This window comes from Hyperolius riggenbachi, chromosome 3 (genome assembly GCF_040937935.1).
Source record: "Hyperolius riggenbachi isolate aHypRig1 chromosome 3, aHypRig1.pri, whole genome shotgun sequence".
NCBI lineage: Eukaryota > Metazoa > Chordata > Amphibia > Anura > Hyperoliidae > Hyperolius > Hyperolius riggenbachi.
This window is the reverse complement of record NC_090648.1, coordinates 234,483,767-234,507,609: the sequence shown is the minus strand read 5'-3', so window position 1 is coordinate 234,507,609 and position 23,843 is coordinate 234,483,767. Positions and strand designations below refer to the sequence as shown.

Below are 23,843 nucleotides of genomic sequence, written 5' to 3'. Positions count from 1 at the left end.
TGTCCTCCTCCGCCTCCTGGATCTCCTGCAATTGGCCCTGCAGGCTTATCGCTGGAGGACTTTCCGGGGCCAATTGCAGGAGATCCAGGAGGCGGAGGAGGACAGCATGGGAGCAAAAAGCCTGCAGGGGGCTGGAGGAAGCCCCAGGTATGTATAATTCCCCAATCCTCCCCCCTCCCCCCTTTGTCTCAGGTGCACTTTAATGTATACATTATTTAGTCAGTGTTTGCTCATTGTAGAATGTTTCCTCGCCTTTTCCTCGCTCTGTTTTAAATTCTGAAAATTTATCACAGGTGGAAACATCTTTAGTCCTGTCAGGTGCAGCTCTGTATTATGTTTGTTTACTGATGGTTCCAAAGCCAGTACAAAATATACCTGGTCTCCCAGAATGCTCCAGGAGGAGAATTCCACACAGCTAAGCCTAGGCTAAACATCACAGGGAGGGCTGGGCTATCTACCAATGTACAGCAAATAGGAAGTCATTCTGACGCTGAATCCAGGATCATTTTAGTAAAAGTGGATATCCTGAATAATTTACTGTACTCTTCTATATGTCATTACAGTGCCTTTACGCAGACAAAAGATGGCTATTTATACAGGCTTAACTGTGGTTGGAATAGTGTCTAGGTCAGTAACAAATCCCCCACAGTCAGTGAATTCTCCATTTTGGCAGAAATGTTAGATCCATAAATACAGGACTTCCTCGTATTGCAATCAGTAAGTTCTTGTTCTGTTGACAAGGTACATACTAATCTGTAAAAGCGTAACTAACCTGGATCAGGCATAGGGCTCGAGGTAGTTGCAGGTGTCAGTGAAAGTGTTTCAGCAGTAGATGTGTATCCAGACACTGGCATGGATTGCGATATTCCCAGAGACGCTGATGTAATTGTGGAAGGACTGGCTGACTGTGTCATTGTCCTCACAGTACCTTTTGCTCTAATAGTTGATAAGGCTGTTGAAGAATGCGATACTGTGGAAGACAGAAATACACATTTGCATAATGTCAGTTTTGTGATAAAGAATACAATTAACCCCAATAGCTGCTTCTATCACAAAGGATGCCACTTTTATCCCATGAGTTTCTGTATGTACATTTCATACAATTAAGAGCCTTAAAGTGGACCAGTACTTAGAACTTCCTCTCTGCTCTAAAAGATATGCAACAGCATAATAACCTTTAAAGAAAAACATTTCTTTGTTACAGCTGATACAAATCCTGCAATAAATCTGTAGTGTGTCTACTTCCCGCTTTCATGGTAGCATACATATTGTTAACATGCTTACAGTGTTGATTAGTCAGACGAGGGGTAATTAGACAGGCTAAACTCTCTAAATACATACAGGGTGCACGTACTCTCTATTACTTCTGTCCTGTGCAAGCGTTCAGGTCCTCTTTAATGCAAAGGTGGAATGTATTTACAATTTAAATACAAGGGGAAAATACATTCTATTAATTACTACGTTTGACTGATATTATTTGATGAATGTTAAAGCACGCCTATCAGTGAAAATATGGTAAAACAATATACAATAATGTAAGGCTAGGTCTCCACTGCTGTGATTACGGACCGATTCCCCGCATACGAATGAATAGGCAGCCTATTGAAGTCAACAAATCGCATCCGAATTCATGTGCAGGGGAAAATCTAGCAGCATAATCTCGGGGTAACCTGTCTGAATCCCATAGCCGTCAGGGCCAGTTTTAGGCCATGGCCTAGGGCACCACAGGAGCAAGGGCACCAAAGCAGCAGGCTAAACTGGTGCAGATTCTGCAAGCTTGCAAATGCTGCAGTGCAGGGAGATCAGGGGAGCACCTGACCGCGGTGCTCCTGATCTCTCTGCACGTTGGTGTTGTGGCCGGTGTTGTGTCTGATTACGCTGCCTGTGGATTTGCGCTGCCCCGCATGCGCAGTAGGAGACTGTGCGGCCACATTTCCTATAGAATGATGCGGCTGGAGATAAAATATGAAATATCTCCGCTCCCACACCTTTTACACTCCCAAAATTTTCAGGGTAGGGAAGGGACTCCCCGAACAACCTATATGCCAAATTGCAGCCCCCAAGACCCACTGGGTCCCTAGATAGGTTTCTCTAATCTATCTCCTGAACCAGCGGGGCTCGGGGGCTGCAATTTGGCATAGAGGTCGTTCGGGGGGTCCCCTCCCTACCCTGAAAATTTGAGGAGTGTAAGAGGTGTGGGAGCGGAGATATTTCGTATTTTATCTCCAGCAGCATCATTAACTTTACACTGAGCATGCGTGCTACTCAATGTGGAGAAGAGCTTCCGGGCAGCGCAATCAGACATTACACCGGCAGCTATGGACTTGGGCAGAATTGCAGAGTTACAAGTGGTGGATGTTTAATAGCAGCCGCCAGTCACTCACATCTCTGCTCGTCTCCAACATAGAATCTTCTTCTCCCCGTCTGACTCGCTGGTAACATGCTGGCAAGTCACAAGTGAGAGATGCTAGTTGGAGGGACAGATGTACAGCAGCGGCTGATGGAGCAGAGGGGAAGAGGAAGCTTCTGCACTGGAGATGAGCGGAGAGGTGACAGTGATGGCTACTGCAGTGTGGAGGCGAGCTGGCTACCTATACTGAAAGGTGGGAGAAGGGAAAGGGATTTAAGGGAGTCATCTAGCTACCTATACTTGAGAGGGAGGGGTCATCAGGCTACCTATACTAAAGGGGGGCAGCTGGTGACACTGGCCTTGGGCGGTAAAGAGAACAAATCCAGCCCTGATAGCCATGCATAGCGCAGCTAGAGGGATTCGAATGTTAGATGCATTACAGCTGTGCCGGCATCACATCTCGCAAGACACATGTCGAGCACAGTGGAAACTTAGCCTAAATGTAATTCTTTACAGTTAAAAGGAATGTCTTCCTGCACCACTATATGGGTATATGAGACTCTGGACCATATGCAATTAACTTTATATTTCTTGAGTTTTCTCCTAGGTGATATTTTCACACCTGGTCAATAGAATGCCATTCAAGCCACCAACAAGCAAGAAAATATTCATGATAATTTTAACAGTACTTTTTCCCTTGCTGTGTGGTATTTTGATAGCAGAATGCTGAAAAGTTATTTTAAACAGAAGATGAAAAATTATCTCCTTGGAGAAAACTTAAAAGAGAAAAAGTGAATTGCAAATGGGCTTGTGTGTCTACTGTACAGAACTCTCCATTATCTCTTTTGTCAACAACCAAAAACCAGCATTGACCGGCAATAATTTCCCTGAGTGGTCACAAATCAAGACTTCCAGTTGGGTAGTTTGTGGCTACCAGTCAGAAGTATTTAGAAGGTAGACATGTAAATGCACGTATTCTGTAAAGAAATGTATGGCCTTATGCTTAAAGTTTCTCTGCTTTTGCTTCCATCTACCTTCATACATAACCATCTACCTACAGAAATAACTGTAATTAAAAAAAGATCTAGATACAGATTTCTTTGGGCCTAAATCACCATTATAGGAACTGAAAAAAAAATCTTTGAGGACGTGTCCTGAGTCTTCTTAAATCTGCCAGGATCCCCTTTTCCTGTCCCTATTGTTGCTGTTTTGTGTGCTGGTCTGCATAAGCATCTCCAGCTGTCACGTCAGGCTCCTGGAACCTACCTATCTCCCAGGTGTTACGTGCATGGCATCACATGACACATAGGGCTGTATTCACAATAAGCAGTTCGGTAAAAGCATTGTGGACGGTAAAATACCTCATGCGGCAGAAGTTCGGTAATTTACCAAACAAACATGCCTCAATTCACTAGCCCTGCTTGGTAAGTGTCACTTACCAGCCTTCTACCAGGGCAGCAGGCAGGCAGGGAGCTGTGTGTGTGACTCTGAGGTTTGCCAGAATGTGCATAAGGTCATCCCTTTAGATGTAATGCAGCCACCAGGGGGAGCTCTTCTATGTGCTACAATACAAATATGACATCTAAAGGGATGCAGGGATGCCTGCAGAATTGTCAGCTTGTTCTGTTTTGATACAGTGAAAGACCCACCAGCATCCCTGTCGCATCCAATCAGAAGGAGAAGCAGGCTGTGTGGCTCTCCCTATTGGCTGCCTGGCTTTCCCCAAAGGCTGTCTGTCAAGTTTCCGCACAGAGACAGCATGGGGAGAGCCAGTTATCGGCTGCTGTGGGCTGGAGAAAATTACCGAAATGAAGTGCGGAAATCTGCAGTAAATGAAGTGCGGAAATCTTTGTGAATGGACATTTCTTGACATTTCCTGAGGTAATTACTGCACAAGTCGGGAACTGATTTTCTGTTCAGTGATAGGTTTAGTGAATTGTAACTTGGGAAGGTGATCTGTAAAATCAGCTGTTTAGAGCATTACCGAATGCCGTAATGCTTTGTGAATAGAGCCCATGATGGTTAAATGATTAGTACAGAGTCCAGACATGACAGCTGAAGAAGCCCCACACCACTTCCCTCATGGCATTACTCTGCATCAGATGGGAAGAGACAGCAAATGGGTAAATTAGCAGGCAGCGAGCCATGTTGTCATGTCCTCTAATGGAACCACCCCATTAGCTCTGCAATACCCTAGTGATGCCACTACATGAGTTTTGCTGCAGGAATCCTCCTTCCAGAACTCCTCTACATTTACAAAGTATGAAAGGTAGAGAACAACTATCAGATAGTTACCGCCCTTCTACAGCCCCCCCCCCCCACACACACACATACTTTCATACCCCAACCCCCCAGGACGCCCCCCCCCAGCAGTTTGGCTCTAGTGACTTTCATTCTGTTTTATCCAAGTTATATTGACAACAGGGATACTTCAGATTGATGGTAGAGTTCCATAGAATATCTCCAACCTTTGCTTTTTTACTAACCTGTGGAGTGAGTTGTTTGCCCCACTGTTACATGATAGTGTTCTGTGGTGGTTACTTTTGTTGAAGAAGCAGATTGAAAGCCTTGTGTGGATTGAGTTAGTTCTCTATGTGTTGTTTGGAGGGTCTTCTGAGTCTTCGGTACAGGTGTAAACAATGATGGTGTGAATCTTTCAGATTTCGTAGGTGAAGTAAAATCTATATTGATATCATAGAAATACAGACCTTCTGTAAGTACAAGTTATGGTAAGACACATTTAACATGATCCATAGACAGAGACGATCAATGTGTTCTAGAGAAATTTCCATCAAGAAGCATGTGACTGATTTGAAAAGGTGGTTGATTACTAAGGGTGCGTACACACATCTAATATTTTTACTACTTCCATATAGTATGAGGGCCAACAGACTATTATGAACAGTTGGTGTAGATAAACTCTCATACTACATAGAAGTTGTAAAATTGGCCAATCAATGTCCAATCAAAATTGGATGTGTGTATGCAGCATAAGTCTCTGCTTGGCTGGTCACTACATAAGAAATCAGAGGTGTCATCATGAGCACATGATCACGACTAGAAGATAGGAGACTTACCATACAAACTAATTGCCTGATAATTGGACCATGTGCTTTTCCATTCGTTCTCCTGGAGTAGGATTTCTCTAGAATAAACTGACCATCTCTACTCATGCTGAAACTCTTCTCAGATAAAAAAGATGCATACTGATTAGAGACCTGTTTTATATTAGTACAACTCTACTTATATTCAAAAGAAAGGACTTGTGCATCAAACTTCAATGTTATGGTATGTTTTGGAAAATCTGCTGTTTAGTGGACCAAGTAAATGATGTTGACTCATGTGCTCCTTACATGCAAATTATGAGCTGGGCATAATACCACTTATTGCATGGCTACCAAGGATTCTGCAATAGTTCCACCAAGAGATGGGCAATGAGATACAAATAATTCTGGCTTGCATGAAAATTGAATGTAAATTGGCTACAGCTTGGAACTGGGCAAATCAAAAGTACTTCCTGTAGATTTTGACTGGTTCTATTCCAAGTTGCATACAATCTGCATTTCATTTGCTTGCATCCAGCTGGATTTTTTTTTCACCTCATTGACCATCTCTAGTCCATCTCTAGGCTTAGTGGTATTCTTTGAATTAGTCTGTTCTCACCTGTTTAGGACTAGGAATAAAACTATGTACAGTCATTAAACTTTTGACAGAGGGTTTCTTAGGTTTTGGCCATTATAGTTTTAAATTAAACATTTTCCTGTGGATAAAACCCACACATTGTATTTGCCCATTTGTCCCAATTATTAGACCATTTAAATTATGTCCCTTTGACAATGTATGGCGACAATATATTATTGGGAAATATACAGTAGATGTAATTTTTCTGTCTTTTTTTTTTGTCTGATCCATAATTACAAGCCCCTATGTAGTAAAGTAATAGTAATATACCCTCATAAAATAAAACTAAGTCCCTAAGGCAACTATTTACTGTGGCGGGGGAGGCGCGCACATGTGTACAGCAGCGGCAGGAGTGAGCGACGCATTAAAACGTCCTGGAGCCGTTAACAGGCTCTAATAGAACATTTTAATGTGTCAGCTTGTCAGTAAGTGGTTAATCAAATAAAGCTAGGTAGTTGTCCCTAAGCCTACAATTGTATTTAAATAATAATGCTTACTGATTGGTATATTAAAAAAAACTGCTGAAGTTTGAAATGACAAGTCTTTAACGTTTATATAAGCTATTGTCAATAAATTCACCAAGAATAATGCTTATTATCTCTCTTGTGTTCTAGAATCACAGTGGAAGGTAGTCTCTAGGCCTCAGTCGATCTCAGTAGAGTTTCTGGCTCAATAGAATAGATATACTGCCTGGTAGGCCTACTTAAAGTAAAGTTTCTAAGATGGGGTCTTTTAGGGGATTTTATGGTGACGCACAAAATTCAAACTTATTTTTAACTCGTAGATTCTGACATTTTGTGATATGTTAAACTATCGGGTTATCTGAGCAGGTGCGTACATATATGATGCTACTTAATCATTAATGTAAGCAATCTACGTCTTTTCAAATACATCAATAACAGTTTAATTAGATTTTATGACCCAAGTGATGTTCTTATGACATCTTTCTAGATCTGATACTCCTAAATGGAGTGAGGTAAACCAAAATATATCACGTATGTTCTTATCTTATTCTAAGAAATTGGCATGTTCTTTGGTACATCATTAACCATTTCAGCCCTCAGTCGTTTTTCACCTTATGCATCAGAGCAATTTTCACCTCACATTCATTCGCCAATAACTTTATCACTAATTATCACAATGAATTGATCTATAGCTTGTTTTTCTGCCACTAATTAGGATTTCTTTGAGTTGTACAGTTTGCTAAGAATTATTTTTTTCTAAAGGCATTTTAGTAGGAATATTAATAAAAAAATGGAAACAATTCATTATTTCTCAGTTTTCGGCCAGTATAGCTTTAAAATAATACATGCTACCATAATTAAAACCTATGTATTTTATTTGCCCACATGTCCAGGTTATTACACCATTTAAATTATGTCCCTATCACAATGTATGGCGCCAGTTTTGCGTCCATCACTATTTAGAAAGCTTATAATTTAAAAAATATTAGTAATACACCCTCTTCACATGCATATGAAAAAAGTTCAGACCCTTAGGTAACTATTTTTTTTTTATTGTAATTTTTTTTTCATAAAAATTTGTATTTGGGAAATTTTTGGTGTGGGAGGTAAACAGTTAATTTTTAATGTAATATGTGTTTATTTAATTAAAAATGTATGTGGATGTAGTTTTACTATTTGGTCACAAGATGGCCACAGTCAAACATATTTTTTTTTTAGTCCTGGAAGCGAACGCTCTTGCTTCCAGGAGGTATAGGGAGGACGGAAAACTTTTTTTTTCTCAGAAAGGCTGCGGCTTCTGATAAGAAGCCGTCTGTCTTTCTGCCGGGGACTAAGATCAATGAATAGGAACTATGTTTCCATTCATTGATCTCCAAGCTAACCGGAGGCGGCATGGGAGTGCGCGGGCCTACGCAGCAGCACTACAGCAGGCGGCTGGACGTGACAATCACATACAGGCGGCTAAATGGTTCATTAACAGGGATTTCTGAACTCCCCCTGTGGTCACAGGTTGTAATGTCTTGATCGTATACATGGCTTATTGTTTTCATAACAAACAGCCATCTGCTTTAATTTATGCTAAATTATATAGAAAGCAAACTTATTTACCTTAATATATTGGTCTATTTTTTATCAACTCATTAAAAGGGCAGTTTAGTGAAAATTATTATTTTCCATTAATCACATCAGTTATTTAATAAGGAGAGCATACGTTTCTCCATAGACCTTGTGTTAAAAAACCTTGTGTTAAAAAAAGTAGATGATAACACTATTTCTGCTTTTTAAGACGGCTTAGCTGCATCATTAGCATACTAAGCAACAGACTTCACTGATAGTAGCAGACATTCTAGCTGATTTAGAATGGCTGGCTCACTCACTACAGAGAACCATGCTGTTCTCACATGTAACTAGCTAAGTAAATAAACAAACAGGCTGCTAAGTAAGTAACTAATTAGCAGCCTGTTTTATCTATTTACTTAGCTAGTGACATCAGTGAAGTCCGTCACTTAGTATGCTAATGATGCAGCTCAGCTGTCTTAAAAAGCAGAAATAGTGTTATCATCTACTTTTTTAACACAGAGTCTATGGAGAAACGTATGCTCTCCTTATTAAATAACTGATATGTGATTAATGGAAAATAATAATTTTCATTAAACTGCCCCTTTAATTAATAACTCTGTGATCACTATACATGATTAATATATCAGCGTATAGCAGTCTTTGCTTCTGTGATATATATCTCTGATGGGCAAGCCTTGCATTAAGCGTGCATTGCAGCAAGAACTGAGTAAAGTCAGAACATTTCTCCAGCGCTATATTAATAAAAACATAACCTTGTACAGACAGCTGCAGAAAATGACACTCAGGGCCCTTTTACACTTGCTCTCAGTTAAAACGGAAAGAAAACTGATTTTCAAAGTAATGCTCATGTTTTTCTATGGCACCTTTCACACTTGACGCGTTTTACCTGAAATCTTTGTCACAATGCACTGCTATGGTAAAAACGCGTACTAACGCACACTAACGCACACCAACTGATTAAGTGTAAAAGTAGCCTTAGGATTACTCCAACCAAGAATCTAACTCTGATTAAATAATAACTCTGCTTATAATCATAAAATCTTGAAATTCACTCAAATAATTTGCAGAACATTGCAAAACATATATAATCAAGTTAAAGCAAGATGAAGATAATAATTTCTCTGCATTAAGATTTTCTGACAACTACTGTCTCAAAAATCTAATATATATCTTGTGTTGGGGGTCTGAGAGATCCAAATATTGCTGTCATACAGCTTAGACAGCGTAATCAGTATTGATACATTTTATTACAAACATCCGTTTACAACATGGGTATATCTGCACTGTTACCATTTTATTACACAGTATCTCTTGTCCTACCAATATATATTCTAATGCATGTTTATTGAATATCATCTTACCGGATACTGCTGAGCGAGTGGTATCTGACAGGGATGGTGTAGAAACTTTAGTAGTAGTTGACGGATAATGTGGCAGGCTTTCTAAATTGAATCAGAAAACATCATTTTAATTGGCTATGGCTACTGCTAGAATAAGTGTCCTAAACTGTGGATTTGTATTTCCATTTTTTATTTTTATGTTCAAAACAACTAAAAAGGTGTTGCTGCTTGTGCACAAAAATCTGTACTGTAAGAGGTCAACAAATACAATACTGTCGTATAGGGATGATCAATGAGATGCAAATATTTCCAGGTTCATGCAGATTTAAGTCAATCTTTATGCAAATATATGTAGCTTGAAAACAGACCAATCAAGTGCCAACTAGGCTTATATTGATTGGTCCATTTTCAAGCTGCATATATTAAATTGACATAAATCTGTATGAACTTGGAAATATTTGCATCTCATTGATCATCTCATCCCTACTTTTGTATCCTACGAGCACATTTCCCATAATCTCACGTATGGAGGCATTTTTACAAAACTGACGGACATTAATTAATGAGACAAAACAGGGAGTTGGTCTGCTGCTGTGTTAGGCACGGCATTTCATGATGTCAAATAAAACTCAAAAAGGTATCGCACAGAGAATATTATATCATCTCTCTAATACCTGTGTACAGAGAAGTATTTTCTTCCTAATCAATTGATTATAGACAAATTGTGAGGGTGATTTACTAAGGTGAGAGATTGCGCATTGCTGTCCCTTTGCTTAGTGCTGCTATAATTGCCTAAGTTCTAGATGAAAGGCAGCAGACACCCAAGATTGGGAGCTATCATACTGTATACTTTATCTCCTACTGTGGCAGTGCTCAGCTCTGTGGTCCCTGAGGCTTGGCGGCTCTTGTATGTCCAACAGGACCGGATTTACCATAAGGCACTGTAGGCTCATGCCTACAGGCGCTTGATGATGGAAAGGCGGCTCACTCCCCTCTCTAAGTGCCTCCCTCCTTCCCTATGCACAGTCCTGATGAGAGTGTAAATGAGGGGTTACTCACCCAGCTCTCAGCTTTCCCCTGACGAGATCTCCTTTCAGTCAGGGCAGGGGCACCTCTAGCTACTTAATATTGTGGGTACTTTTGGCTACCTAATACTAAGGGGCACCTGTAGCTACCTATGATGGGCAAGGGAAGTAAAGGAGAAGTGACAGTTGGGCCAGCCAGCTCAATTGCAGTGCAGTTCGGTGGGGGTCTATAGGTCCATGGATGGCGAAGCCTAAGGTGGCAGGACATCTGCACCTATAGGCTCCTGTGAGGTAAATCCAGACCTGATGTCCAAGCAGACATCACTAGACATCAGGGCTCTTTGATTGCCTTTTCATGCTGTGTACCACTTATTTGTTATTAATGGCAGTTAGATTTCTCTCTGTACTCTGGCATCTTATTACTTTGTTTTGGCACTTTACACTTAATATGGATGGGGACTCAAGGTTCCAGTCTCAAATATGTGTTTTGTCTACACCTTTGTCTCTGATCATTGTTCTCCTATATGGCATAATGGCAGTCAGTGGAGGCCTTTAATTGCCTTGTGCATTTTATTATACGATGTATAATTATTATAGGGACATATCCTTATTCACTTGTACACATTGTCGTGTAAATTAAGGTTTATTGCATATTCATCAAATGACCCATATGTCATTATTACTCTGCCCTGCTGGTGTCATATATTATTTTATGACCACTTAGCATGTACTCACTCCCATGACACCCACTGTTTTTAATTCTTTGTTTGCTATTTCTTGTACTATTTTGATCCCCAGTTTCCCTCACATCCTCTGGAACAGGCATAGAAAAGCATCAAGCTACTATAGATACCGTATATTGTGAGAGAAAATGTTTTCCTTCAGGATCCTATATCTAAAAAAAATATCATAAACAATGTAATATGCCATACTATATGCTGCTGAACGACTGCACAGTGGAATTCACCAATAATCCTGAAATGTCTGTCTAGTATTTTACAAGCACCGTTTATTTTTTCTATTAGACTATACATGTAAAATAAAAAAACTCCTTGATACAAGGACCTAGATTAATTATACTACAATTAACATAACATTTTATAGAATATAAATGTGATAAATAAATAAGACCAGCACAGCCTAACTTAGCAAACAGAGTTTAGACCTAGAGCAAGTATACTACAATTAACATATTTTCTTATTACATAAAGTATCCACTTTCAAAGTGTTTTTATATGTAATGTTATTTTGAGCTTTATATACAGCTGCATTGTCATATATACTCGGTTATAAGTCGACTTCATGTATAAGTCAACCCAAATATTTGACCCTCTTAACCACTTGAGGACCCACCCTTTACCCCCCCTTAAGGACCAGCGCTGTTTTAGCTGATCTGTGCTGGGTGGGCTGTGCAGCCCCCAGCACAGATCAGGGTGCAGGCAGAGTGACCAGATCGCCCCCCTTTTTTCCCCACTAGGGGGATGATGTGCTGGGGGGGTCTGATCGCTCCTGCCTGCCTGGGTGTTGCGGGGGGGGGGGGGAAATTCCCCCCCTCCCTCTCCTCCTTCCCCGGAGATCCGAGGCTGCACAGGAACGGATCTGTCCTGTGCAGCCTCTAACAGGCTCCTGCCTGTCATGTGACAGCGATCCCCGGCCGCTGATTGGCCGGGGATCGCTGATCTGGTACAACGCTGCTACTGTTAGCAGCGTTGTACGAATGTAAACAAAGCGGATTATTTCCGCTTGTGTTTACATTTAGCCTGCGAGCCGCAGTCGGCGGCCCGCAGGCTATTCACGGAGCCCCCCGCCGTGAATTGACAGGAAGCAGCCGCTTGCGCGAGCGGCTGCTTCCTGATTAATTAGCCTGCAGCCGGCGACGCAGAACTGCGTCGCTGGTCCTGCAGCTGCCACTTTGCCGACGCGCGGTATGAGTGTGCGGTCGGCAAGTGGTTAAAGGAGTACTGTAGTGGGGTGGGGGAAAAAGAGTTGAACTTTCCTGGGCTTGTAATGGTCCCCCACAGAAGTCCTGTGCCCACGCAGCCACTCACCAATGCTCCGGTCCCTGCCTCCGGTTCACTTCATAAATTTGCGACTTTAAAGTACGAAAACCACTGCGCCTGCGCGCCCGCATCCTTGCTCCCGCTGACGTCACCGGGAGTGTACCTCGCAGGCCCAGTACGGTATGCGCATGCGCACTACGCTCCTGGTGATGTCAGTGGGAGCGAGGACACGGCCGCGCAGGCGCAATGGTTTTCCGACTTTAAAGTCGCAAAATCCAGAAGTGACCTGGAGGCAGGGACTGGAGCATCGGTGAGTGGCTGCAGGGGCACAGCACGTCTGTGGGGGACCGTTAGAAACCCCTGGTAAGTTCAACTCTTTTTACCCCTACAGTGGTTCTTTAAGCTGAAATTATTTTGATGACTCAAGTATAAGTTGACTCAGGAAAGTGTGCCATTAAAGAGAACCCGAGGTGGGTTTGTGAAATCATATTAGGAAACAGAGGCATGTTCTGTATACAATGACCAGCCTCTGTGTCCTTACAGTGTGCCTCCAGTCTCCCCCGGGCTCTGCAGTCCCCCAATTAAAAAAGCGCCAGGCTAGCGCCACAGAGATTGTCGCTAGCCTGTTATTTACCTTTGACTGTGAGTCGCCGCCGCTTCACCGCCTCCTGTATAACGCAGCTTCCCACCTCTGACCCTTCCCTCCCCGCCTCCATAAGCATACTCCAATCGGCTTACGGAGGCAGGGAGGGAAGGGACAGAGGTGGGGAGCCGTGCTATACAGGAGGTGGGGGAGCGGCGGTGACTGACAAAGGTAAATAACAGGCTAGTGATAATCTGCGTGTCGCTAGCCTGGTGCTTTTTCAGGAGGTGGGGGAGTGGCGGTGACTGACAAAGGTAAATAACAGGCTAGCGACAATCTGCGTGTCGCTAGCCTGGCGCTTTTTTTTTAATGGGGACAGCAGAGCCCGGGGGAGTCTGGAGGCACACTGTGAGGACACAAAGGCTGGTCATTGTATACAGAACGTGCCTCTGTGTCCTAATATGATTTCACAAACCCACCTCGGATTCTCTTTAAAGAGACTCTGAAGCGAGAATAAATCTCGCTTCAGAGCTTATAGTTAGCAGGGGCATGTGTGCCCCTGCTAAACCGCCGCTATCCCGCAGCTAAACGGAGGTCCCTTCACCCCCAAACCCACCCCCGCATACCTTGGTCGCAAACTTGGTCGTGATTTATTTCTTCCTGGAGGCAGGGCTAATGACTGCAGCCCTGCCTCCAGTCGCGTCTATCAGCGGCGCATCGCCGCCTCTCCCCCGCCCTTCTCAGTGAAGGAAGACTGAGAGGGGCGGGGGAGAGGCGGAGATACGCGCTGACAGACGCGCATGGGGCAGGGCTGCGGCGGTTAGCCCTGCCTCTATGCAGAAGAGGGGATGCGCTGCACGGAGGGGGATTTGGGGGTGATGGGACCCCCGTTTAGCTGCGCGATAGCAGCAGTTTAGCAGGGGCACACATGTCCCTGCTATCTATGAGGTCTGAAGCGAGATTTATTCTCGCTTCAGACTCTCTTTAGGGGCTATAGAGGTGCACCTCTTGACTAAAGGCTCCCACTGCATTTACCCTGCACTAATAGTAGCAAATTGAATATTTAACAAAACGTTATGAGTAGTAAAGCCGTATATTTAGCAATACTATTTGAGCAAACCTCTATACAACAGCACATGGAGGTACCTGCTAGGCTGCTCTGTCTGCACTGATGCTGTCAGACACTTCAGGCATCAGCAGCACTGACAGAAAGATATGCTAATGGGAGATGGTACTGTGGGAAGGGACAGAGTTTAGAAGCAGAACCTGCATTTTACAGGACTAAAAGAAATGTATGACTGACCCGCCTTCTATGATTTACAGGTAGTCCCCGGTTAACGAACGAGATAGGGACTGTAGGTTCGTTATTAACCTTGAATCTGTTCTTAAGTTGGAACACTGTGGCATCTCTGTCCCCTGTACCTCTTCGGTGCCTCCCTGTGCCTCCAGTGTCCCCCTCTGTATCACATCTGCCTTCTGTACCTGCTTATACAAGTTTATTTTTTAAAATCGATTTTCTCAAAAACTACAAGTCCAATTTGATTTTTTTTTTTTACTTTTACCCATGGAAACACAGAATCCATGCCATTTGTATCGGCGGGTCGTTCGTAAGTTGGTCGTTCGTAAGTCAGGGACTACCTGTACTTTAACAAATCAGACCTAAATTTCTAGACTTATATTCGAGTATATTCGGTACTTACCAGATACAGTGGTTGAAGCTATTATGCTCCTAGTGGTCATGGGAACTGATGGATCTACTAAATGGAAGAGAATTAAACACAAAATTAAAGAAATTACATTTACAGGAATGCAATTGTTATCTTAAAGGACAACTGATGTGAGAAGAGTATAGAGGCTGCCATATTTATTTCCTTTTAAACAATACCAGTTGCCTGGCCGACCTGCTGATCTATTTGGCTGCAGTAGTGTCTGAATAACACCAGAAACAAGCATGCAGCTAAACTATAATAATGTCAGAAACAACTGATCTGTTGCATGCTTGTTCTGGGTCTACGGTTAAGTGTATTAAAGGCAGAGGATTAGCAGGACAGCCAGGCAACTGGTATTGCTTAAAAGGAAATAAATATGGCAGCCTCCACATACCTCTTGCTACAGTTGTACTTTAAGTTGCAGTCTTGTTTTACAAACAAGCATGTTGCGTTTAGTTGTGGCACATCGCCATTCTTTGGTAAAACATCTGCTGGTTGCAGCCAGCCTTCTTACAATTACATTTTGGTATGCTAAGAAAAAGCATTTAAAAGACGCAAAACAGCTGTAATTTTAGCATGAAAAGCGTCTCGCAGATGGGAAACAGATGTTAGGCAGGGCCCACTCCTCAGGGTATCCCGAATCCCTACAAGTGGTCCTGTGAATAGATGTTATAATCATCTTTGCGTAATAAACCATGTTGTTCTTGAAATCGTGTCAAAGGACTTTACTTCTTCCATTCTGTTGTTGTAATTATTACTTCCTGCCAAATCCTACTGTGCAAGGGTCCTGAGAGCTCCAGTACATGGCACATACAAAAGCTTTGCTCCTATAGGATTCAAAGCGTATGTGGAGCTCAGCTAAGGAGAGCTGCAACTACTTAGAGTGCAATCAGCAAACTATCCTGGTCATGTGTGCCTGTGTGTAAGAAATTGTACCACAGTTATAATCTACTATCCCTAACCCATAGTCTCAATGTCAGTTTCTTCAGCCTTGTACTCACACAGGATAAAAGTTGTTGGTTATGATGATCCATGACGATCATAAGACAGTAGTTGCTTGAAAAACATCCCAACAGTGTAAAAAGATAACAGACAAAAACGCAACAGCTACAGCAACAGATGTGAAATGACCTATCCCTAATTGTTGTTCATGTGAGACCCATTGGCCTTATGCAATTAACTTTTCTACTCAGTTTTCTCCTGGGATATAATTCTTCCTCTTCCCTTTAAAATGACCTTTAAGCACTCTGCAATTTAAAAAGTGCCAAAAAGTAGGTGAAAAAGTACCGTGTGTGAGCATTATCCCCATGGAGAAAACAAAGGAAAAAAAAGTGAATTGCATATGGGCCATGTGAACAAATATTGTTAGATCACAAATTATTGCTGGCCTAGCACGGACGCATGCATGGGCATTGGTGCATCATTTCCAATACCAATGTTGTTTACACACTCTTTACCTCACAATATGTACAGTGTTGCAAATGACTGTTTCGATATAGTATGTACAGAAACTTTGTGCATCACATTGTTCACAGATAGTGTTTCTGTCTCAGAAATCAATTGTAAGTGACACCAGTTAACTTAGAATGTGAACTTAGGGTGTTAGGGTGGAGCCAGTTAACCTACCAGTATTTTGTTCATTGTTGAATCGCAGCACCTGTATGGAAACATCAGTCAGTGCACTCTCTGATGTCACTGCGATCGCGTTTCCAGAAGCGCGGCTGAAAGCACGCATATGGAAACGAGCCCTTAGTGGTCTTGCGCTTTTTAAGTTCTATTTTAAGAAAACAGTACTACCGCTTGCACTGATTCTCAGTGGAGGACTTTTATGTTCCCATCAGTCCTGTACAAAAATTGTGGTGGTTCCTGTTTTATGTAACCTGTAGAAATGAATTAAAATACGTACTCCCTGAAATATGTTTCCCCTCAATATACCTATAGGATATAGCTTCTAAATTCTATACAAAAGATATCAGTTACAATCAGTTTTGCTCACCAATACATTCAATGGTTTTATTGCTCCACACTGCCATGTTGGTAGTGCTGCTTAATTCACATACGGCCATGTTTGATGTACCAGCTTTTCTTTTGTAACCGTCTTGGCATTTATACCGTACATACTTCAGGAACTTTTCAGACTTCGTGGATGGTGTTTTCAGAGTTTCTGCAGTTGCATGTGCCACCTTTTGTGGTTCACCACAGTCTGATCAGGAAGAGAATAAAGTTAAGTGTGATATGAGCACTGCCAAGTCTTCTGGCTCATCAAGAACAGCACATGTACATGGGCATTTGTATTTGCATTTAAATAGTTAACTGAATGTGTGTTTCTTTGCATTTCATTTGTGTCCAACTGGCTTTTTATTTGCATTGTTTAAACTTTGGTGAGAACCACCAATTAACAGTAGTGAGCTAGCAGAAAAGCACTTCAAACACACATTAGGGCTAGTGCACACCAAAATCTCTAATGCAAACGCTGGCGCGTAGCAATGTGCAATAGTCATTTTGTGAAGCGATTTTCGGAGCGATTTTTGAATGAATGAGCATTTTTGCTCATTCATTCAAGCTGAATTGCTCCAAAAAAATGCTACATGCAGTGCGTTTGCAATATTGAAAAAATCACAACGCTGCTGTGAGAACGCCCTTATAAGGTTTCAGTAGCCAAGCGCTTTTCAAGGCGCTGGAAATTTGAAACGTGCTCAGAAGCACTCTTGGTGTGCACCAGCCCTAAGGACAGGCTGATACTCCACCATTTAAGTTCCTGTTGAGAACTGAAATCTCTGCATTTAAAGAGTAACTTTAGAGAAAAGGCGGGAAAAATAAATCAATACATTGCAAAGTGAGAATTTAAAATATAGAAGAGAGATCAAGAAATTATTGACATTCGCCATGTAATTTGTTCATATTGTTTGATCCATAATCAGCCTGTTTGTAATCAACTTTACTACTGGCAGACATGAAAAAAACAAGACAGCACCAACTGCCATTATCTATAACCACGCCCCTTAACAATGCAATAGACTTATGCTGGGTACACACTATGAGATTTTCTGGCCAATTTACTGTCAGATCGATTATTTCCAACATGTTTGATCTGCTTTCCAATCGATTTCCTATTAAAGTGAACAGAAATCGATTGGAAAATGCTCGGAAATCGATCGGAAAGCAGATCGGACATGTTGGAAATTATCGATCTGACAGTAAATCGGCCAGAAAATCTCAGTGTGTACCCAGCATAAAAGATTGTTTTTTCTTATAGATGTACATTTGCACAAAAGGAGATACTGGTTGCTTGGCAGTTGGAAACAGACTTTATTTCCCACAATGCAACACGACTCCCACAGTGTGATTCTCAGGACTAATGCTGGGCATACACGGCTCGATTTTGCCTTTTGATTCTGCAGGAGATTCTCTTATCTTCCGCTCATTTTTCTTGTCTTTTCCCATTGTCCTCCATGCGGAATCGAGTGGCGAAACGATCATGCGGGAGATCGGACGTGTCGGAAATTATCGAGCCATCTATCGAGCCATCTAAATGGTGCAGAATCAAGCCATGTATTCCCAGCATTAGATCCTGACATCACACTGTGGAAGGGGTTTCACCACAATAATATCAGCCATGAAGATGTCCCTGGTGATCAATTCCAGAAAAGGTAAATATTTTGCATAGGAAAAGGGATATCAGCTACTGACTGGGATGAAGTTCAATTCTTGGTTACATTTCCTCTTTAAGGCTGGTTTCACAGTGGGACGTTACAGGCGCACGTTAGAGCAACCTGTAACGCAGCCCACCGCACATTAATGAAAAATCAATGGGGCTGTTCACAGTGCCCACGTTGCGTTACATTGTAACGCTGCGTCACAAGACAACGTACTGCATGCAGTACTTTAGACGCGGCTGAGCCGCGTTAGACTGCTTGCACATGCTCAGTAATCTTGTGGAGGAGCGGAGAGCGGCCAGGCACATGGCTAATTAATATGCACTGCACTTTGTGACGTGCAGTGTTTACTTCCTGGAGCGGCCGCTCTGTGCGGCGATTGGCCGGCGGGACCACGTGATGCCGCATGCGCACAAGAGTGCGCATCACGGCATCACTGACGCCAGAGTGAGCTGCACAACGCGGCTCACTCTGACGTCCAGATCCAGCACCACCAGGCGTTCCGTTAGGGGGACGTTATGCGACCTTAACGCCCCCTCTAACGCAACGTCCTGGTGTGAAATTAGCCTAAGGTCTGTCCAGAGTGATTCAGAAACGTAGATCAGAATATATAAACACCATGTGTACAAAAGTGCTTCTTCTGCATTTATAGGATATATACAAGCTGGTAAAACTCAATGCAGAACTGAACATGACATTCAGCTTGGCAAGCAAGAATGAATTTCACTTATTGGTGCATGTAAATCTATTCATATTCAGAATGCATGTGTAATTTAACCGTGAAGAGGAACTATAACCAAGGATTGCACTTCATCCCAATCAGTTGCTGATACCACTTTTCCCATTAGAAATCTTTACCATTTCTCAAATAGATCATCAGTATGGCTCCTCTCCCCCTCCCACAGTGTGATGTCAGGTCCTAGGTCCTGACAGTTCCATGTCTGTGAACCTTGTTGCATTGTGGAATATAATAGCTGTTTCCAACTGCCCGCCAACCAGTATCTCCCTATGCGCATAAATATCTATAAAAAACAACCTTATAGCCTATCGCAATGTCAGTGGGTGCAGTTATAGATAATGGCAATGGGTGCTGTCTAGTTGTTGTTTTTTTGTCTGCCAGTAGTAAAGATGATGACGTGCAGGCTCACTGTGGATCAAACTACATGAACAAACTACATGATAAATATCAATCATTTATTGATCTCTCTTCTTTTATTTTTTTTACTTCTCACTTTGCAATGTATTGATTTATTTATTTTTCCCCTTTGCGCTTAAGTTCTTCCTTAAATACTAATACTGGGGGGGAAATGCTGTAAATGATACTTTTTATTGGCTATCCAAATATAATTTCAAAGACCAATCTGTTCTCTTCCCCAAGCATTATGTTATACCTGAAAACATCATGTCTGAACAGGCGCATCATTAGGGACAGAGGCTCAGTGACGGGTGCTCTGATCATTCCCACTTGGGATCTTGTACATGTAGGCTGGATGCAGTGCAGCAGTGGAGTAATTAACCTTCTGTGGGTCTAAATAGTCCTGCTTGAGATCTCCAACACATGGGCTGCATATAGAATGGCAATGGTGTGATCAGCCGCATGGCAAGGCTGTCTGTAATGATAGTCTGGGGGGTGATGCAGGGGATATGTGCTGCAGCCACTCACTCTTAACTTTATTATAGGATTGCCCGCCGACTGGTGCTCAGGAGATTAGCTGTCTACATTGCTTAAGACTGTCAAAAGGAACTAGACTGCAGGTGAATATCATGTCTTCATTTTTTTTACAAGTGCCAGGAATTTCTGGAGCACACTGCCTTTACAGAGGACTCTGTCCAATTATTTTGTGAGAGGGGGGTCGGCTAATTTTATTTTGGGACTTAGAGGGAGTGTTCAATTATTTTAGGGGATTTTCTTTTGGGAAAGAGGGTAGGGGGCACTGCTTTATGTTTGCAGTATTGGGGGTGACTTTGCTAAGTTTTGTTTGGGAATTGGGTATTTGATGTGGGGCAATGCCTAAGTATAGTAAGGGTAACGCTCAGACGGATCGCTCAGGCCAGTCTTATCACCCGAAGGACAGTCTGTACACACGCCCGATTTGGCGTGCGAACGACTGAACGACGGGACATTCAAACGACCCGTCGTTCGCAAAAATCAGACGTGTGTATAGGCCTTAAAATGGGGGCCCAGAGAACATCTAGCTAAGCCCCGTTATATTAATTGCTATTATTGTATGCTGTATTCTGTAATTTACTAATGGCTGCTATGAGTGCCACCTGGTAAAAAATATTATTATTCTATAATTATATTATATTGTACCACAGTACGTTACAAAGCACATAGTCGTGTCAGAAATTGTCCAAGAGAGGAGCTTTCAGTCTGATTCCTACCATGGTCACAGTCTAATGTTTTGAGGGAGCCAAATAATTTATCGCTATATGTTGTTTTCTTTTGGAGATGAGGAAGGAAAGCAAAGTACCCACACAAACATGGGAGAACATATGAACTCCATGTAAACTCACTGTTCTTATATGACTACAGCAACTATGGGCTTGATTCACTAAGCATAGCGCCGCATAACAGCGCGAGTTAGCTACTGTTATGCTTGCTAGTGAATCAGCGTGCCTTAATTCAGTGTCCCTGCACGCTATGCGCGCTATTGACAGCATGCGTAATCGGGGAGCGGGCACTCTGCATACGCTATGCTGCTGAATTGCAGCATAGCGAACGCCAGTATCATAACCATTCCTGCCGCCTGGACGTGATTGTCACATCCAGGCGGCTGCTGCTGTGCTGTTGTGTGCGTCTGTGCGCTCCCGCACACGCCCCTGCTGCCCCCCGTTAGCCCGGAGATCAATGAATGGGAACATAGTCCCATAGATCTAAGTCCTTATCAGAGGACGCGGTCTATCTGAGTAAAAAAAAAAGTTTCCTGTCCTCCATATGCTTCCTGGAAGCAAGTATTTGGAGCGAGCTAAAAAAAAAAATTTCACTGTGGCCATCTTGTGGACAAATAGTAAAACTACATCGACATACATTTTTAAAAAAAATAAACCCACAGTATTACATTTAAAATTAACTGTTTACCTGTTTGCCAAAAATTACCCAAATAAAATTTTTAATGAAAAAAAAAATTACGATTAAAAAACAAAAATAAAACATAAATAGTTACCTAAGGGTCTGAACTTTTTAATATGCATGTGAAGAGGGTATATTACGAACATTTTTTAAATTATAAGCTTGTAAATATTGATGGACGCAAAACTGAAAAAATGCACCTTTATTTCCAAATAAAATGTTGGTGCCATACATTGTGATAGGGGCATAATTTAAATGGTGTAATAACCGGGACAAATGGGCAAATAAAATACATAAGTTTTAATTATGGTAGCATGTATTATTTTAAAGCTATAATGGCCGAAACCTAAGAAATAATGATTTTTTTCCATTTTTTTCTTAATATTCCTGTGAAAATGCATTTAGGAAAAAATAATTCTTAGCAAAATGTACCACCTAAAGAAAGCCTAATTGATGGCGGAAAAAACAAGATATAGATCAATTCATTGTGATAATTAGTGATAAAGTTATTGGTGAATGAATGGGAGGTGAAAATTGCTCTGATGCATAAAGTGAAAAACCCAGCGGGCTGAAATGGTTAACATCGTCTCCACTCCTCTCGTCCTTGGCTCCAGCATGTCCAGTCACATTAAAGGACCTGATCCCCGAACTCTAATTGGCCCAATAAGCTGTCTTTCAAGTGACAGACCGCCTATTGGGCCAGTTGGAGTGCTTAGTGAATCAAGCCCATTAATCATTATCTTCATGGATCTTTTTCTCTACTGAGTTTGAAGATTCTTACACAAACTAGATTAAGTTTGGCTGCTGAAGACTGCCTCTGGCGTGAATCTAGTGTGTACTATGGCCCCGATATGTTGCCAAGAAATCCAGGATGGCAGGTCATCCTGCCCAAGCACAGCTCGATGTTATTCTCCTCGCCCCCACTCCATCCTCTCGAGCGTGCACTGCACATTGTGCCTCCACTCCCCTACATAGTGACAGAATGTGTTGCTAGCCTGCAGGCTAGCAAGGTGTCTGTATAGCCTCAGCCATGAACTATCACCTGAGAGATTGTGTCCCAATCCCTGCCACTTGACAGTAATCTTAAATGTGTACAAGGCATTACCTTCAACTTAGCATGGAAATTTCCCTAAATCCGAATTGACTAAAGGTCAATTAATTGACTAGGTCAATACATGGTACAATTTTTCATTTTTTTTCAATAATAATTTAGTTCGATTATTCAATTATTATATTATTATTATTATTATTATTATTATTAGATCGAATATAAAGATTTTTCCAGCATGTCCAATCAGATTTTTCTCGGAAAAACGGGATAATCGTTTGAATTTCTTGATCGGAAAAAATATTTTCGACTTTCATTTGATTCGATCATTTAGATCGAATAAACGTGAATATCAAAAAATTTTATTGTACCGTGTATGGGCACCATTAAATCAGGTGTTGCTGGTTAATAAACCAGCTACCAGCTAATTTATTGTCACTTACTCAATGGACATGATTCACAAAGCTTTTTCACCTGTCTTCCTCTGTTCTCACCTTATCTATGTTACTTGTTTAAAGAGAAGGGTTCTAAGAATCCTATTAGCACACAGAGGCTGGGTCTGCATATAATGCCCAGCCTCTGTTGCTATACTGTTTCCTCCCAGCCCCCCATCCCCCCCCCCCCCCCGCTCTGCTGTCCCCCATAAATCAAACGCCGTGCTAACGACACACAGCGTGTCGATGGCAGGCTGTTTACCTCTGCACTGTCACTCTCGCAGCTCCCCTGCCTCCTCTATATCTCCGCTGCCCGCCTGCGTCCCTTCCCTCCAATCAGCGGGGAGGGAAGGGACGCAGGTGGGGAGCGGCGACATAAAGGAGGCAGGGGAGCTGCGAGAGTGACAGTGCAGATGTAAACAGCCTGCTAGCAATGTCGCTAGCACAGCGTTTGATTTATGGGGGATATCAGAGTGCAGGGGGATCCTGGGGTAGACAGTATAACAACAGAGGCTGGGCATTATATGCAGACCCAGCCTCTGTGTGCTAATAGGATTCTTAGAACCCACCTCGCAGGGGCGCCTCTAGCCATTTTGTCACTCCAGGCGAGAAAACCCATGGCGCCCCCCCTCCCTTCCCAATAAAATGCAGATAACGTGTCCCCCACACATTAAACGCAGACACCATGTCCTCCCACATCAAATGCAGTTACCATTTCCCCCCCCCCACACATCAAACGCAGATACCATTTCCCCCACACATCAAACGCAGATACCATTTCCCCCCCCCCACACACACATCAAACGCAGATACCATGTCCCCCGCTCATCAAACGCAGATACCACGTCCCCCACACATCAAACACAGATACCACGTCCCCCACACATCAAGCACAGATA

At 42.4% G+C, this 23,843-nt stretch overlaps 1 protein-coding gene across 2 annotated transcripts in view; it reads right to left on the bottom strand.

Moving 5' to 3' along the window:
- The window catches only part of IL15RA (interleukin 15 receptor subunit alpha), a 60,330-nt gene that overhangs the window by 18,382 nt on the left and 18,105 nt on the right, over window positions 1-23,843 (bottom strand). The window contains exons 2-6 of one of the 2 annotated variants that reach the window (XM_068272634.1): window positions 16,730-16,936; window positions 14,725-14,781; window positions 9,438-9,518; window positions 4,837-5,031; window positions 773-970 (exon numbers count right to left, since the gene is read on the bottom strand). In XM_068272634.1, the coding sequence (XP_068128735.1) occupies window positions 773-970; window positions 4,837-5,031; window positions 9,438-9,518; window positions 14,725-14,781; window positions 16,730-16,936 (738 nt within the window). The remainder of the gene's footprint in view (window positions 1-772; window positions 971-4,836; window positions 5,032-9,437; window positions 9,519-14,724; window positions 14,782-16,729; window positions 16,937-23,843) is intronic. The other variant, XM_068272635.1, reaches the window with a different exon arrangement.